The sequence below is a fragment of the Phalacrocorax carbo genome, chromosome 6 (assembly GCF_963921805.1).
Source record: "Phalacrocorax carbo chromosome 6, bPhaCar2.1, whole genome shotgun sequence".
NCBI classification, from domain to species: domain Eukaryota; kingdom Metazoa; phylum Chordata; class Aves; order Suliformes; family Phalacrocoracidae; genus Phalacrocorax; species Phalacrocorax carbo.
In genome coordinates this window covers 49583279-49599329 of record NC_087518.1, presented here as the reverse complement: position 1 = coordinate 49599329, position 16051 = coordinate 49583279, and the positions used below count along the sequence as shown (strand labels likewise).

The window sequence follows — 16051 nt, the reverse complement described above, 5'->3', positions numbered from 1 at the left end:
GCTTGTCTAGAATTTGTCACCAAAGCAGGTCCAATTAGAATATGTTCACTCCTTGACACTAACATGTTTGGCAAAAGTTCTTGGTTTCCACTACATTTTTTCTGCAAGAGTTCATTGGTCTAGGATATCGGACACAGAGGAGAAAGGCAAGGGCAGGAAAGATGCAAAAGAAACTACAAAAGGCCAGCAGAAAGAATATATGGGGAGCTGGGAGCAAAAGCCTCTGAAATTAGCAGACCAAAGATACAAGCCTGTATCTTTTTCCTACTCAGGAATATGCTAAACATTGTTATTCTGAAGTGGACCTCTGAAATTCTTTTTTTATTTTTTTGAAGACCTAAATGTCTTATTGTTTTTTTCCCAGTAGGTGATGACCCGGTGACCTAGCCTTAAAGTAGTTTTGGAGACAGGCAGGGCAGCATTCCCATACTGGTCTCACTTCTCAAACACATGTCCTGCTTGAAACTAGAAGGTCTGTAAACAAAAAGGGTCTAGTTATTTGTGATGGTGCTTGTGATATAGGTGATATTATGCTGCTACCACCAAGAGTTCATCAACTTACGCTGGGAAACAGGCAGCTGAAGCTGATCCCATCTCTACTGGATTTTGTGTCAGTGGAAGAGTTCCAGAATTTGCAAGCACAATTTTGCTTCCCTTGGGGAAAGAGCCAGGAATGGTCTGTTTGGTCTATAGTTAGGCGTGATCCTCAATTTTTCCTGGATGCCAAGCCCTCAGAGCTGCTGTTAAACCATCAAAGATTGCATCTTACTTTGGAAAGGTGACTTGAACACACCACTGTCACCTACCTGCTGGCAGTTAGGACTGTGCCTAGGCATAAAGTCATCAGGTCTTCAGAAAACTGAACTCTGGCAGACCACTGTGTATCATAGCATCAAAAACCTGGAGAACTTAAGCCATTTGAGCTGATCCCCACTCAGTGTCACATGCCCGATCTAGCTCACCCTGGGCAGATTCCAGCCCAGAAGCAAAGAGGTAGCTCACATGCACTTTGCTGGGAATCAGCTTACACGTGTCTTCTGGGCCACCACCAGCCAGGCTGGAGCGAGGACCAAGGGAAGCGGTGGACCATCCCCATGGTGCCACAGGTATGGAAGCCTCAAAGCATTAAGAAATCAGGCTGAGGCCAGATGTTGCAGGGACAGAATCAGGTTCAGGTTAGCCTATTCCTACAAATAAAGAGACAAGTTGAAACTCAAAGCTGAACAGACAGTAAATTACAGCTGCATCCCCCAAAGAGACAGAGCTCTACAGACATTAATGGTGATTTACCCACCCCACTTCATAAGGCACTCAAAGTGGGCAGTAGACTCCCAAGACTGCTCTTTTTTCTCACTGCTACCTCCCAATTTCCACCTTCCAGACCAGAAAAAGGTCTTTGTGGAAATAGATTTTAGCCTATAAGCTTTAAACAAGGCTCTGGAACCAGGGGAATTAACTGGAAAATGATTGAAGGCTATTAGAGGGTTTTGCATGGCTTTGTTTAATGGTGGAAGATTGCACACAAATGAGAGCTGCCAACTGGAGCTCAGCAGCTGGGACCGCATGGTGACCCCAGGCTGCCAGCATGCCTGGCAGAGTCGGATCCTGCCCAGCAGATGTGCAGCATGGGGCCTTCTCATTTTCCTGGTCAAGCAGTGAAAACCATCCCCCTGATGTTCTTTCCAGACCTTGCAAGCCAGCCTCAGGCACCACAGAATTAAACAGCATTGTTTTCTAATCCAGCATAGAGCCCTTAGTGTATTTTCTCAGTGTTGAGCAAATTCTGTTACCTTTCCATCATTGGCCAGGATAGCTGGGAGTTGGGGAGAGCAGAAAGAAGGCTACTTGCCTCAAACCTCATGAAAATGAGCTACAATAAATGATACATGCCCTAGTATGCTACACCATGAGTCCCAGATCCCAATTCTTACACACTGGTTTCCCCAAAACCATCAGAGTTATATGGGCAGCCACAAATGAATGTGAGAGCCAAACAAGCTTGAGGTATTTTTGTGGCTCACTCATGTGAAACAAAAGCCAGATCAGCCCTTCAGTACATCCTTTTGGTGATTTTCCTTTGCCCAAGGCTCCCTTGCCCCACCACAGCACCGGGTACAGCATCAGAGATTTGTGAAGGTGAGCTGGAATCACCACACACCCGCCTGTGTGCCAATGTCTGTGCAGATGACAGCTCATATAAAAAATCAAAGGCTGTTTCTTTACTCTCCTCGTTATACTCTGGCTATGGAGGTACAGCCCAGGTTAGACAGCGTTGTTGGGGGCTCTTCCTCTCAGCAATGATTATAACTCCTTTTCCCCTCAATACTCTTCACAGTTTAACATTTTATTTTATTCTGAAACCTTTCTCACCATGTCAACATTGATTTATTTGGGGAGAAAATGCTCTTTTTAAAAATATTCTTCCCATTGCTTTCAAAAGAGAGATCCCATCCCTCTGTTTCTCCAGCCCTCTGCTCCTGCCCACCTCCTCTCCTGCTCCACTGAGGGTATTTGACAGACCCCTTTCTGAGCCAACTAAACTGACTAGTCCTGGGGAAAACACCTTGAGCTCTTGTGCAGCATGAGTTTCATGTGGGCTTGATGAGCTGAGCTGCTGCAGTGTAGGGACAGATGGACATCAGTCCTGGGTTGGGAGGAGCAAGGGCGCTCTCAGGTCCTCCCTGGATGCCAGGACATGTGCAAGAGCACGGTGGTGGGATGCACAGCTTTACTAAGGCCCTGGAGAAGGCTGTCCAACCCTAGCCATGGTCTGCCACAGCTCTGCTCCCATGGGACACACAAGCTAGTCACCACACACCTCTGATCGTGGGGATGGAGTCTGTCCATTAGGCAGTTGTTCGTGTCTTGATACAGATGAGCTTCTGTCCCACCATCATCACCTTCCTTCAGTTTTGCTTCACAGATCAGAAAAGTAGGTCACTGCTTTTTTCACTCTAGGCAGTCTGTCACCTCCTCAGACCAGCTCTTCGCTTTTATCAACACAGACCCAAGCTCATAAAAGGCAACCCGGTTACCTTCGATCCTCTTGACTCCCCAGAACCATCTGGGTGGGCCACATCTGCAGGGTCTGCAATTGCAATTCCAGGTGGCTGCAGCCCAACTCAGTGGATATCATCTTCCTACCTTCAGAAATGTATTTTAGCACATCTCCAATTAAAACAAAACCCTGTCCACATAACTAGGAAAACAACAAAATACAGAAACCCTACACAAACCCACCCTGGCAGGCTGGACTTTATCACTGTTGATGTGAGCTTTTGCTCTGCTATTTGCTTGATGGACGATTATCAGCTCAGCAGAGCTACCCAGTAGGAGCTAAGCAATAATCTTATGGAGTAAATACAACCTGGTAGCAGAGAGTGAACTGTCCTGCCTGAGAACGTTGTCAGCAGCAATAGCACTGGTACAGCTGGTACTTGCTCCTCGCTGGGACTTGCTTTCTTGCCTTTGATAGAAACTTTCAGGAGCTGCCAGTTCAGTGTTGCTCCACCAGCTCTGGCCCTGGGTTGAGCCTCCTATGGGTTCCCAGCCTCAGGCAGAGGAAGGTCAGATGCCTGGTAGAGGATTGATGTACCCTTGTCACAACAGCTAAAAACCTGACTGGCAGGGTGACTGCATGCACATCTATATGTGCACATCTATATGTAAAAGGGAGGTCTGGTGGGAAGAGGCACAACAACAAGACGCAGTGAATCTAAGCAGTGTTTTCTCCTCTGCCACCAAATCCTTATGTGACCATAGTCATATCACCTCATCTCCTGGTACATCCACTTCCCTACCTCCAAAATGGGAATGTTCACGCTTTTCTCCCACCCTTTTGCCTGTTTATTTCTACTCAGACTCCCAGGCGTTGGTGGCAGCCACAGCTTCTGGCCATTCCTCATGCATACAGCTCCTGACACCTCTGGGTCGCTACACCAGTCTGGGCACTGATATAGTAAAATCCAGATTATCTTTGTATTAAGTGCTCTTAAGAATGTGGGGAACAAGATGTATGCCCTTACTGCTATTCATTCCCTCCACCTGCTGCTATGTATTTCCCCGTGAAGATAATAAGGCAAAATATTTCACACCGAAAGGGCTTTCTCCTTTTCTCTCCTCAGCAAATGCACTTTGCACCTGCTCATAAATGAAAGTGCACCATCCACATCGACCAGGTCTGGCACTGATTGAACTTCGAATGCCTTTTCAGTGCCATAGCCTAGTTAATAATTACTTTTATGACTCACTCCACTCCATGCTGCTGGAGCACCATTAAGAGAATTGACAGCACAAATAACAGAAACATTAAGCCTAATGATGTTTTGAGCGTTAGCCCTGCTAAAGTGCTCCTGGTGTCATGAAAGACGAGCCTTTCCCTTCAGCAGTTGTCCCTCCCAGGGGAGTGTTTTCTTCCCATCCCTGGTGTTGCAGAGGAAAGTCAGCCTGCTGCTCCTTTGACTTTTGACAGTAGGAGTGTGGGGTGCACACATACATGCACACCTCCGTGTGCCATGCATGCTCACACAGCAATCATCCCCATTGCAGAATACTTCATTCCCAATCAGCAAACTCTTGGCATCCTCAGTTTCAGCATGGGCCTGCAGCTCCCCACATCCCCTGCATCCTGGAGTGCCCCTTCACAAGCTGTCCCCTGCAAGGAGACCATGGGCTCGCTCTCAGCTTGCCTAAATCATCAGGGAAAGTGCACGAGTTTGAGCCACTTTCCTGGATTTCCCTCCCGTTTGCACAGGGGTAGAGGGAACCCCAGTGCTGTGGTCATGGGTGGATGGTAACTGCCATTTCTGGATGCTTCTATCTCTAACAACATCATTTTCAAACACGGGCCAAAGCCTTTGAATCGATTTTTTTCCCAGTGGCTCCACTCACCTAGATCCCCCATGCCCCCAGGACCCCCCATCAGGATGCATAACCCTGGAAAGGGCTGTGCAGAAATGAGAAGCAGAAGACCACTGTACCTCTGCTGCAGTAGTGCTGCAGTTCCACCAGCGGTGCCTTTGACCTCAATTCCTGACAATTTACTCTCATTTTTTCACTAATTTATAATTCACAGGTCTGGATTTAATATTTCCCAAATTAACTTCAAGTAGGATATCTAAGGATCACAAAGCTTTTTGAATGCAACAACGAACCTGATAGGTTTAATAAGAGACTTTGGTTCAAGCAGGGAGTTTTCCTCACTGTTATTTCCCAAAAGCAAATCTGTTTTGGTGAAATAGCCATTTGATTTTCTTTTAACATGAAAACTTAATTCCTCTTCCCTTTCTCTTAGCTAGTTCCTCTTCTTTGTCTTCTTTGCCACAAATTCCCTAATCTTGTTATTCTTGGATGTTGGAAAAGCATAATAATCTCAGCCATGAAATCGAAGACAACAGCAACTCTTCCAGGGAGGTGACTTAAGTCAGAGGAATTAATTCTCCCAGCAGACAGCTCTTATTTAGAATAAATGTGATTTTCAGAACCGAAGCTATGTTTTTAATGAGGCTCTATGAAAATATATGTAGCCCAGAGCTGCTGGGAAAATCAGCATTATGCCAGAGAAATGTATTGTGTCAGGAAAACAACAGCCAAAGGGTCATTCAGTAAGTTCATTGCTCAGTTCCCTGCAGAGAAAACCCTTCTCTGTATTTCTCACCCTCGGAGATCACTACCCTGGAACAAGGGAATCTACAGTATTTATTGAGTGTCCAAATCTTACCCACCTGAAAGGTGTGTTTTGAGGTTTAAATGACAAAGGAGATGTTTTTTCCTCCCTCTCTTTCAAATAAAGCCAGCACGCATGAGCATAACACAGGCTCAAGGCACCGAAGTCCTTGCTCCAGGATGCTACAGAGACTGAGAGCTGGGGTTTTTTTTCTTTCTCTTGGAAAAGCAAGATTAATGTTTTGGTCTGAGCTGAGACTGCCTTTTCAGCCCTGTGTCTCAGTTTCCTTTCTCACCTGCTGTCTTTCGTCTTACCCAGAGCAGGGACTGCCTTACTTGCACCTGCATAGCAAAGCACCAAAGGCATGGATGGGACCACTGGTCATCACCATGGTGTAAGACCGCGTTCAGAGGGATTTCCAGGGACTTATGGACATGAAAAACGGTTTATCTAGTAAGGATGCAGCAAAAATTTGCCTTGGCTTTGGGGCTGGTCAGTGTTTTCAGATGAAGGATAAGAAAGGAAAGCCATTTGGACACCATCACGTAGCATGAAGCTGGGAGGGCAGCCTCAGAGAGCTTTCCATGTTCTGTTACCTGGGTTTACCTCCCTGGAGCAAACAGCTCTGCCACTTCCAGGTACAGCTGTAATTGCCAGCCAAAGGTTATTTTTCTCCAGTGAACTCGTGGCCCTGTAAAAGGTTCCCAGCCCAGAAACCAAAGCTGGCTGCTTATTTGCACAACAGCCACTGGGTGCAGGCACCAGCAATGTGCTCACCCCTAAGGAGGCTGCAGAAGCCAGACCCCTTGGGTTTGCCAGCAGCATGTCCTGCCCACATGCAAAATCTGCCTTAGAATGGAGAGTGCGAAGTGCCAGAGACAGTGAACAGGATAAAGCACGAGACACTTGCAATGGGAGGGGGAGGATCAGCTCCTAATGACAGCATCATATTTGCCTGGCTCAGCTGGAGATAAAAAGATGAACCATAGATCATACTGATCTCTCATACCGAGATAACAACAGACGAGGATTTGTCTCCAAAAGAAGCATCTTTTCTGCCTATGTGCCAGCAACAGAAATAATTTTTCTGTCTGATTTCATAGCAAACTCCATCAAATATCCACCTGGCACCAGGCCAGAGAGATCCATATGAAGCTGTGTTCACTGTCAGAGCAGATTGTTGCCAGAAACTCCAGCAAAGATTTCAGTGGGAGAGACCTCCTGCAATGGTTTTGGGAGGATATGCAGATCTCCGGAGACACAGCTCATTAAAAGCTCCATTACAGAGAGATCTGGCTTTTTGGACTTGATTGAAAGCAGGGGGTCTGGTAAGGGACTGTAGCCCCAAAGCTGCCTTTGAAGTTTGGCCCTCATGTGGAGACAGAACCCAGCAAGATCTCATTTTAGGGGTGCCTGGAGGATTGAATAATAGAGCAATTCTCAAGTGTTTGGATAGGAAATTTCATCTGGGACCTGGGAAGTTTTTTCCTGGCAAAAGCATCATGAGAACTAGTGTCTTCTCAGGACAGGACAATTTCAAGAAATCAGAATTTCCCAATAAATATGTGCTCCCTAGAAAAACGCCTGGGGTTTCTTTGTCTGCAAGGATGCCTTGAAAACCATAATCTGTTCTCCCAGGCCTGACACCCTCTGTGCTCTGAGAATTCAAAGCCGTGTCACCGTGTGCAGGTCCACAGAGAGAGACTAAGAGTAATTACAAGTAGCAGGAGATCTGCTGATGGAAACAGCGAAATCTCCCCTCCACAGACTCTGTAAATTAGACTGAACAAAGCCGTGGAAACAAGTCTGTATGGAATGATCCTCACTGACCAACCCTGATGGTCCAGCTGTCTTCTGCAGCCTGATGGTTCACTGTGAGCCTGGGTGAGCCGTGGCCCCTCCTCGCTGGAGCTCCCCAGGTCAGCAGTGGGGGCAGCTCGGAGAGCAGAAGCCCCCAGACTGGCCACAACTGCAGGTAGCCAGTCTCCAAGAGTTTAAAATTAATATTAAAATGAAAAAAGTCAAGCTCCCAACTGCCCTAGGAAGAGTGAGAGAGCAAATGGTGTAAGACAATGCCGGGGGAGATGTTCCATATCCTTAGTCCATCTAGAGGAGGGTGCTGCTGCACAGGATGAACAATTGCTGTGGCTTCACATCACCCTGGGCACATGGGCAGGATGTCATCCTGAGGCCACCCCAAACAAGGAGCTCTTTGGGGTCATCATTCTGATAGCCAGGAGTTTTAGAAAACAAATATACAAGCCTTTCCTAAAGCATGTTGTAGTAGGGCAGCCAGTGGTGTCTGAGGGTCTCTCCCACGGACACTGAAAGCTCAGCTGAGCTGACAGCATCTGACAGTTGGAGAAAACCAGCCTTTCAGCCTCTAAGTTGAGCATATTTGCGTGGACTCACTGGAGACTAATGACATAAAAGTTTATTGGGTTTTTTGTTGTTGTTGTTGGTTGTTGTTTTTTTTTTTAACAGAGGGACTTTGCAAATGGAAATTTCACATTTTCATGGACATTTTTGCTTTCATGGGCTATTTTTTTCTTCACCCAGGACTTATCCAGGGAAAAAATGTCCCATTCCTTGCACAAGAGAGACCTGGAAGGTTTGTACCTTTGCTGTGGAGTTGTGAGAACGGTAGTTCATGGGTATTCATGGAGCTCCTGAGCCAAAATCAGAGCAATAGGCCAGAGGGAAGTGAGGGCTCCTGGGAAAGGGTGAGCATTTCACAGGAGGGAAGGTTGGAAGGGGTCAGCCAGCTCAGTCTAATGAAAATGAAGCCCTAGGAAATCTGCAATAAATCTAATATGTTTCAGGGATACAAATTCCCAGGAGGCAAAAAGGTATCTCAGTTAAAAGCCATTGTCGGTACAAGGATAAAAGGAAATAAACTAGCCACAAATAAATTTGGGCTGGCAATTAGAAAAAGCTAACTACATTTCATGTAATGTTTTCCTTCCAGATGGAGAGAGAAGCTCATGGCCTAGGTTAGTGCTGGGCAGCTGCCATTGCAGGAATGCTACAGGCTGCAAGTCCAGGAGGGCAGCTGTAGATGCTCAGCAAACCCTCCTCTGTGCTTTTCTGTCTGGTCCCACTTCTAAAAAAAGAAAAAGCCTGCCAGTGAGTTCTTCCTAATGGCCCCAAAAAAATCTTTTCTGATGGAAGCACATATTTATTTTACACACATTGTCAGTGGAGCCTTTTTAGCCAGCTCATTTCCCAGGTCTTTAACCAGCCAGCCTGCCTGGAATGGAGAGATTTCCTCTCGCCTCAAATCACTTGGCTGCACATGGGAAAGAATCCCTTTGACGAGGTGAATTTGCAAGGCTCTCAAATCCTTTTTATTCTCAATGTGCTATCCCTCCTTGACTCATCTCCAAGAGACCATGTTGGGCTAAGCCCAGAAGGAGCACGGAAGGGTGATGGCATCAATCCTAGACACACACAAACACACACAGATACAGTTTCCACCCCTTCCCCGCACCATAAATTAAATATCATCTATACCCAGGATGGGGGAGGATCAGCTAAAATAATCCAGTCCAGTCCTCCATTACTGAATTCAGAACAGCCCGCAGTTCTCACCCACCCCAGCCCAAAAACCTGCTCCTCCCATATCCCTAATAAACTGGAGGCCCACAATTCACATCTGGTCTGTTCAGGTACACAGCTGGGACTTAACACACTCATGCAGAAAAAAAAGGCTAGCCTGGGCTATTCCTGTATTAGCCAAAGCAATGATAGTGGGAGTCCATGGAGGGACTAGTGTAGGCAACCAGGCCTTCAAGGAGCAGTGGCATTCAAGAGGCAACAAGAACTCTTAGGGATGCTTTTTTCTTGCAGCTAGTTGCACTGTCTAGAAAATCAAGCAGACGGGTGAGGAGCACAAGGCAAAATAATACAGACAGCCTTGGGGCACACACAGTCCCAAGGTAAGGCAGAAGGTGGTTGGTAGAGTGAAAGAGAAGGCGGGCCAAATGCTTACGGAGTGCAATTATTTTAATGGGTCTGTCTTTTCCAAATTCCACATTGCACACATGTAAATAGTAATTTAGAAAAAGGCTAACACCAGAAACTCTGACTTGGAGCACAAGAAAATTCCCTGTCTCCCACTACATAAGGAGGCATGAGATTCACAACATTAGTCACGACCGATCACAGAGGTGGACGGACAGACAGACATGGAAATCCAGAAAGACAGAAAAAGGCAAAAGCAGGGCATTCATGCTTTGGAAGGCAGCAGATGTTCCCATGCCCACCTGTACACAGGCAGGCAGTTGGTTTCACAACTTGGCATATAGATCCACCACACCAGGCGATCAGCACCACGCTGGTCCTACACCTCTGCTTCCCCAGGTGCTATCTCTGCTGGTGGTCATCTCCTGTGTCCCAAGGGCATCAGCTCCCAGAGCACCAACGGCTTTACGGCAAACTGCGTGCGCAGCACAGGGCGTGCCAGGACCCTGGGCTGTGTTGGGGATCCTTGTATGGTGCTGGCTGTGATGCCACAACACAAGTGTGAATGACACTAAACTCCTAGCTGACCCTCAAAGTCCTGCTTCTGCCCCCATTCCTGACCAAGGGGCCTTCGCCTTCAACCTCTATGGGATCTGCCATTGTATTGTCCATCACCGGTAGCATTTCACGGTGCAGCTGTGGTAAGAACTGATTCCAGTACACACACTCCAGACTTGATTTTCAAGCCTTCAGTGAGTAGAGGAAGGAGTTGTATGGTTACCACTTGACTTTACTATTTTTTGGCTCCAAGTGCTCAAAGAAAAGTGCTGCAGTAACCATATTCACATGGGCAATGCCACTAAAGTATTTCCAGCCTGTTGTGTGTTATTCCAAAAGGCTGGTGAGCCAACAACCTGGGAGTCAAACCTACATCAGCAAGCTATTCTGTTTAATTGATGCAGCATTCACCGCCCAGCAAAAATCACGGGAGCCTTTTGTTCAGTACAGCCATTCCTGCATGCCAAAGGGCAGCTGGCACTGGAGGCAGAGCTCACCCATGAAAATAAGCTCTAAAGGAGATCATGCAGAGATCAGACCTTACAAACTCATCCACTTTCAAGCAGTCTCCAGACTCAGGTGCGCTAATACCAACCCTGCTGCTGGCAATATGTTCATCTTTAAAGCAGCTGTAAGTGGAGTTGGGAGTAGGTACTTTCCCTCCCACACAGGCAGGGAGCTGAGCAGTAGCACAATTAAATGATTTCCCCAGGACCTGGAGGTTGTACCAAAGACTTAATCCCATATCTTCCCAGGCCAATACAAACATCCTTTTCCTGAGCCGGCTTCTGCCCCTCCTAGTCAGTAGACCAGCCCTGCTACAATCCAACTATTCTAATGCCTTGATGTAGAAGGAGATGTTCAAGGCAGCAAACTGTTGGAGCACACAAGGAGGACCCACATGAAGATGGAGTGTTTGATGCCCTCTCATCAAGGAATGAAATTCAATCTCATCCTACCCAAGCTCATGAAGGGGCCATCGGCTGCACAGTGGCTCCCCAGAGCAACCAGGACACCCCATGCATGGACTGTACAGCACCGTGGCTCTTCTCTCGAGCTCTCCCATGATCCCACATGCCATCACTTAACCCAGCACACCAACCACATAGCTCTCACAGCCTGGCCATGCAGAGGTCTGCTGGTGGCCCAGGGAGACTTAGCCTCTCCTTCTCTTCCAGTGTTTCCCCTTCAGCCTGTCGTGTTTCCTTCAATCACCTCTTTCCTAAGGTACTTCACATCTCTTGTAGACAAGAGATGACTGAAGAAAACATGACAAAGGCCCCAAAAAACCTGGAGATGGTGGGGGGAGCATGGGCTGTTTGTTGGCCCTGGGAACTTGGGTCATTGAAGGGAATCAGTAAGGTGCAAGATGAAAATAAGCTAAGGATAAAGAATTTTATGGATTCTTATTAAACTGTGCAACTCTTTGCTGCAGGATCACAAATTATGAAAGTTGACAGACATTCAAGGTGCAAATGGATTATTTCATGAAGAAGAAATCAATTCAGGGCTACCAAATACAGACACCACTTCCAGCTCAGGAAGCTCCTAAGCAATAGTGCCTTGGTAGCGGGGAGAGCATTTTGGGCAAGCAACACACTGGTTTTGCCCTGTCTTTATGCTCTTCTCCAGACTTTGTTCTTGGACTTGTCAGAAATGGGTTGCTAGGCTAGCTGGGCCTTCAGAATGATCTGGTATGGTCACTTTTGTGTCCTTATGACTTCCTCGTCACTCAAAGTCTCAAAAGCCCCATTTCACATATGGTATTTCCATAAACAGGGAACCTGTGTAGCCATTCCTAGTCAGAATCCACTCTCCTACTGCTGCCTCCCCACATACTGGCACTGCCTAGCACAGCTGTCCTTCCCCACACTGACCCCATATCTTATAAAACATGTCAACAGCCCCTACAGGAGTTAGAGCAAAGGCCCATTAGCTCAGCACCATCGGCCCAGCCGGGGTCACCCAGGGAAGAACACAAAGTCTTTGGCCCTATAATCCATCAGATGAGGGCCTTTCTGAGGCAGAGGCAGTGTCTTTGCGTTGAACAGCTCCTGATACAGTCTCTTCTGCAAACTCATCCCATTGCTTTGCAAGGCCATAAGCACACTGAGCAGCCAGTTTCCTGCAGCAAGGAGATCCATCCACTCCTGATTGCTCGCTCTGCGTAATGGATCTCACAGCCACTTCAGGGAAGGAGGTACAGTCACCACTTTCCAGCACAGCTATACTGAAGCCCATATAGTTATTTTCCCCCTGCCCCAAGCTGATGTGGGTCCCAGGCCAGCCTTCCACAAAAAGATGGAAAGGAAGCTGCCTAGCACTCAGTACATAATCATTGCCCAAAGATTTCATTGCAGGCTCCTGCCAACCTCTGGTTACTCCAAGAGCTTGTCTTGAAGGATTCAGTGTGGCTGAGCTTCCAAGGTACACATTAGACTGAGCAGCACAGTTGCAGCCCGACCTGATTAAAATAAGAGGAAAATACCAGTTCTAGCTGTGATCCTTGTGATTCATGGTCTCTTAGAATGGGTGTTAAAGTCACCCAAATGAAGGCAAGACAGGGCAAGGATTTTCAATGGAGGGGTGATTGTTTCACACTGGTTTTTCAATAGCAAACAGTTTTGTCCCTACTGCCAAAGCCTGGCACTAAAAATGCTGAAATCTTGCGACTGAGTGGCAGTAAGCTGTAATTTACTGCATTCCTGCTTCTTTTACGTTCAAGAATTGCTTCACTTCTCAGAAGAAAGAGCTGTCATTTGTCAGCCCCATGTAGCCCCTCCTTCCAACCATCATATTTCCATGTTATGCTAGACAAATTAATTGATTCCCCTCTTCCTATCTGCTCCCCCCCAAAAAGCCAGTCTACTCCCAGAAACTGAGAGTCATCCTTTCACAGTAACATCATTATCAATTTTCTTTTTAAAGCCATATAATGGGCGTGTTCCTTTCAGCAAAAATCCGGAAATTTTCTGCTGTTGCATCCACCTCCCTTAAGTTGATTCAGAGAGACCTGTCTGTCTGCTGGCTTTTCACAAGCACCTTCCCCACACCTCTGACCAATGGAACATGACAGATTTCCAGCCCACCCGTTGCAGCATCTGGCTGGCTGCTAACAAAAGCTCTGCCTGGCTTTAGGATGCGGCCAGGTCCCTGGGCAGATTGAGCTGTATTGCCTCTCCTCCTGTGGTGTACTTGGCACCCGGCCCATTGCCTTCCATGGTGAAGAGCTTGCACGTCTTCGCGTTCTCATGAACCGGTGTGGATTTTTTCGAGGAGATGGGGGAATTTGTGGGGCTCAGCTGAACAGCAGTGGTATCTTGCACCGTGTGCTCACTAGTTTCAATCTCAAAGGCTGTGTTGCCAGGCTTAATGAGCCCAATGTTGGAACCTGGTTTGGATTTCCTGGCCCCGTGAGCTGGGGGCCTCCGGCTGCAGATGCAGCAGGCACCAAAGAATGTGAAGGCCACCACCAGCAAGATGGGTCCAATGATGATGGGAGGGTTGTTGACGGGGAGGAAGGTCCCAAAGGCAAATGCTCCCACTAAAGTGATGTTGATCCCTGCTAGCATGATGCAAAGTCCACAAGCGCAGCAGAGAGCAGGGGAGGGGAGGCCCTGAGGTCGTGTCTTTTTCTGGATGGGCTTCTGGGACAAAGAGGCACTGCCTTTTTCACTGAACATGTTGAGATGAGTCTCAGAGGTCACTTCAGTCCTCACAGGATGTACACTGTTGAGAAGGCTAGCTCTGGTCTCCTGCTGCCTTGAAATCCCTGGAGAGGAACAGAAAAGCATGCAGCTCTTAAACCAATGAACCAAAGGCACCTTTCCACCACCATCCATGGTGACCAGCATTTTTGCCAGGTTTGCTGGTACTGACAATTAAGTACAAATCCAAGCCAGCTCTCAAGTCTGGGCTCTCCCTGTCCAGGGTGGCCACATGCAGTCAGCCTCAGGCTGGAGCACTGAACCCAGTGTGCGCAATGCCCTTTGCCATCCAGATGGATGACACTCAAGCGAATCTGAGCATGCAATGGCCCAGAGCCTGTGCTTGACCCTGCCTAGAGTCTGTACCACAGTGCAGCTTTGCAGCAGCGTGGCTGGACAGGCAGAACAGTATCATGAGCTCAGCTGTTTCTCACATGGGCGTGAGACCTGCTGCACACACCCCTTGACACTCCCTCTACTCCATCCACCCTTCCCTTAAAGCACGGGTTCTTCAGGACAGGCAATATGTCCTGCTGACCATTTGGGCAGCAGCTGGTCTCACAGTGTTTGTCATCACCCACACAACACTTGCCCAAAATAACAACAAACCCCAGTACTGCTCTGAACATCTCTCTGCAATGTGAGTGCAATATATTCTTGGACAGGTAAAGGTCCCAAATTGTAACAGAAAGTGGCACTCTTTGCTTCATGTCTCAGTTGTCCAGTAATTGAAACGAGTCATTCACGTTGCCTTTTAGCCAGTGGAGAATAAAAAGTCCCAGAAGATGACCCAGAGCATCCCAAAAAGATGTCCACATGGGGAGGCTTAGCTGACTAGAGAGAGGGAACCTTGCAGATGACTTGAGCAGTTAACAGTTGGATGCCCAGTGAGACAAACTCCATCCAGAGATACTGAGTGACCTGCTGTCAATCACAGAAGTAGATGATGAAATGGAGCAAGTGTGGGTGTTCTGCCTGCTGGACCATGCTTTCTACCATGCAGCACACCACATTCGGTGTGATCACAGGAGATCCCATAGAAAGGGGTACGGAAGCTTCTTTGCCTCAGCAACTGTAAAGCCAAACTTGTACAAGGTTCATGCACAAGCAACACCAGCTCCTGGATGAACGCTCATGGAAACTGAGATGATGAAGCTGGAAAAGAGCCTGCATGGGGACCTGCCTAGGACCTAAGGCAGGAACACATAGCCCTGACTGACAACAGCAGCTTCTCTGTGGAGGAGATTATTGCATGTGATAAGAGTTGGCTTTGTGTTCACTGTATTTTGCTGGGAAGCCAAATTGCCAGAAGCCAAATTGCCAGCAGTTTGCTGGTGATGCCTTTGATTTTACAGGCAGGAGAGCATTTTTCTTCCCAGCCTGATTGCAAACAATAGCAGTCTGCTCTCTCCTAGTCCCCTGCCTGGATCCCTAGCTTCTTCCCTCCTCTGCTGTCAAGTCACTTTCAAAAGGGTTGCCAGGGGAAAACTGATACCACACAGGTTTTTGCTGCAAGAGCGAAGAATCACTGTTGTGCTATTAATACTCTGCAGCCACTAAATTAAAAAAAATAATAATTAAAAAAAAAAATCACCCATCACCCTGAAACGTGCAAGTGGGATCAGCCAGGCATTTTCAACATGCTTCCTAGGTTTTAAAATTTGCCCACACCTCCAGCTGAGGCAAAGCTCTCTGCTGCTCTAGCCCGTGTCATATCTCATTTCCCTGGCTTTGGCTTTTGTTTAGACCTGCATGAAGTGCAGCAGCGAACTTTCAGTGAAGTTCCTATTCAGAGAGATATCAGCAGGAGCTGACGGGGACAGGCACAGTGAAGGATTAAATCCTTCCTCATCTGGGGATGCCTGGCTGGGAGGAGTCTCTCCGCAGGCAGATTTTTCAGGAGAACTGAGAGCACATGAGAGAGAAAGGGCATTTTCTCTATTAGCCAGGCTAACACATATGCTTGTTTCTCCAGCAGTGTGTTTTTGTTCTGCCTGGGAACCCTTGGCACATTGATGTAAGTTGGAGCCCTGATTCTGCCTCCTTCACCAGCTCTGGGCCAGCAGCAAAACAACTTCTGGTCAAAGACATGCGTGTGCACACACGCACACTGTTCTCAGCCCAGCCTTTATAGATGTCAGTCTGAATCTTTGGCACA

The 16051-nt window shown here is 47.5% G+C and overlaps 1 protein-coding gene across 1 annotated transcript; it reads right to left on the bottom strand.

The window, feature by feature from the left end:
• Window positions 1-9540: 9540 nt before the first annotated feature.
• TMEM275 (transmembrane protein 275) lies at window positions 9541-13950 on the bottom strand. Its single transcript, XM_064455159.1, has one exon. The coding sequence runs from the start codon at window positions 13867-13869 to the stop codon at window positions 13321-13323; it is 549 nt and encodes a 182-aa protein (XP_064311229.1). The 5' UTR covers window positions 13870-13950; the 3' UTR covers window positions 9541-13320.
• Between the last annotated feature and the right edge of the window lie 2101 nt (window positions 13951-16051).

What these genes read in the sequence shown, in the direction of transcription:
- TMEM275 (XM_064455159.1), bottom strand. Translation starts at nt 13,869, where the DNA reads ATGTTCAGTGAAAAAGGCAGTGCCTCTTTGTCCCAGAAGCCCATCCAG.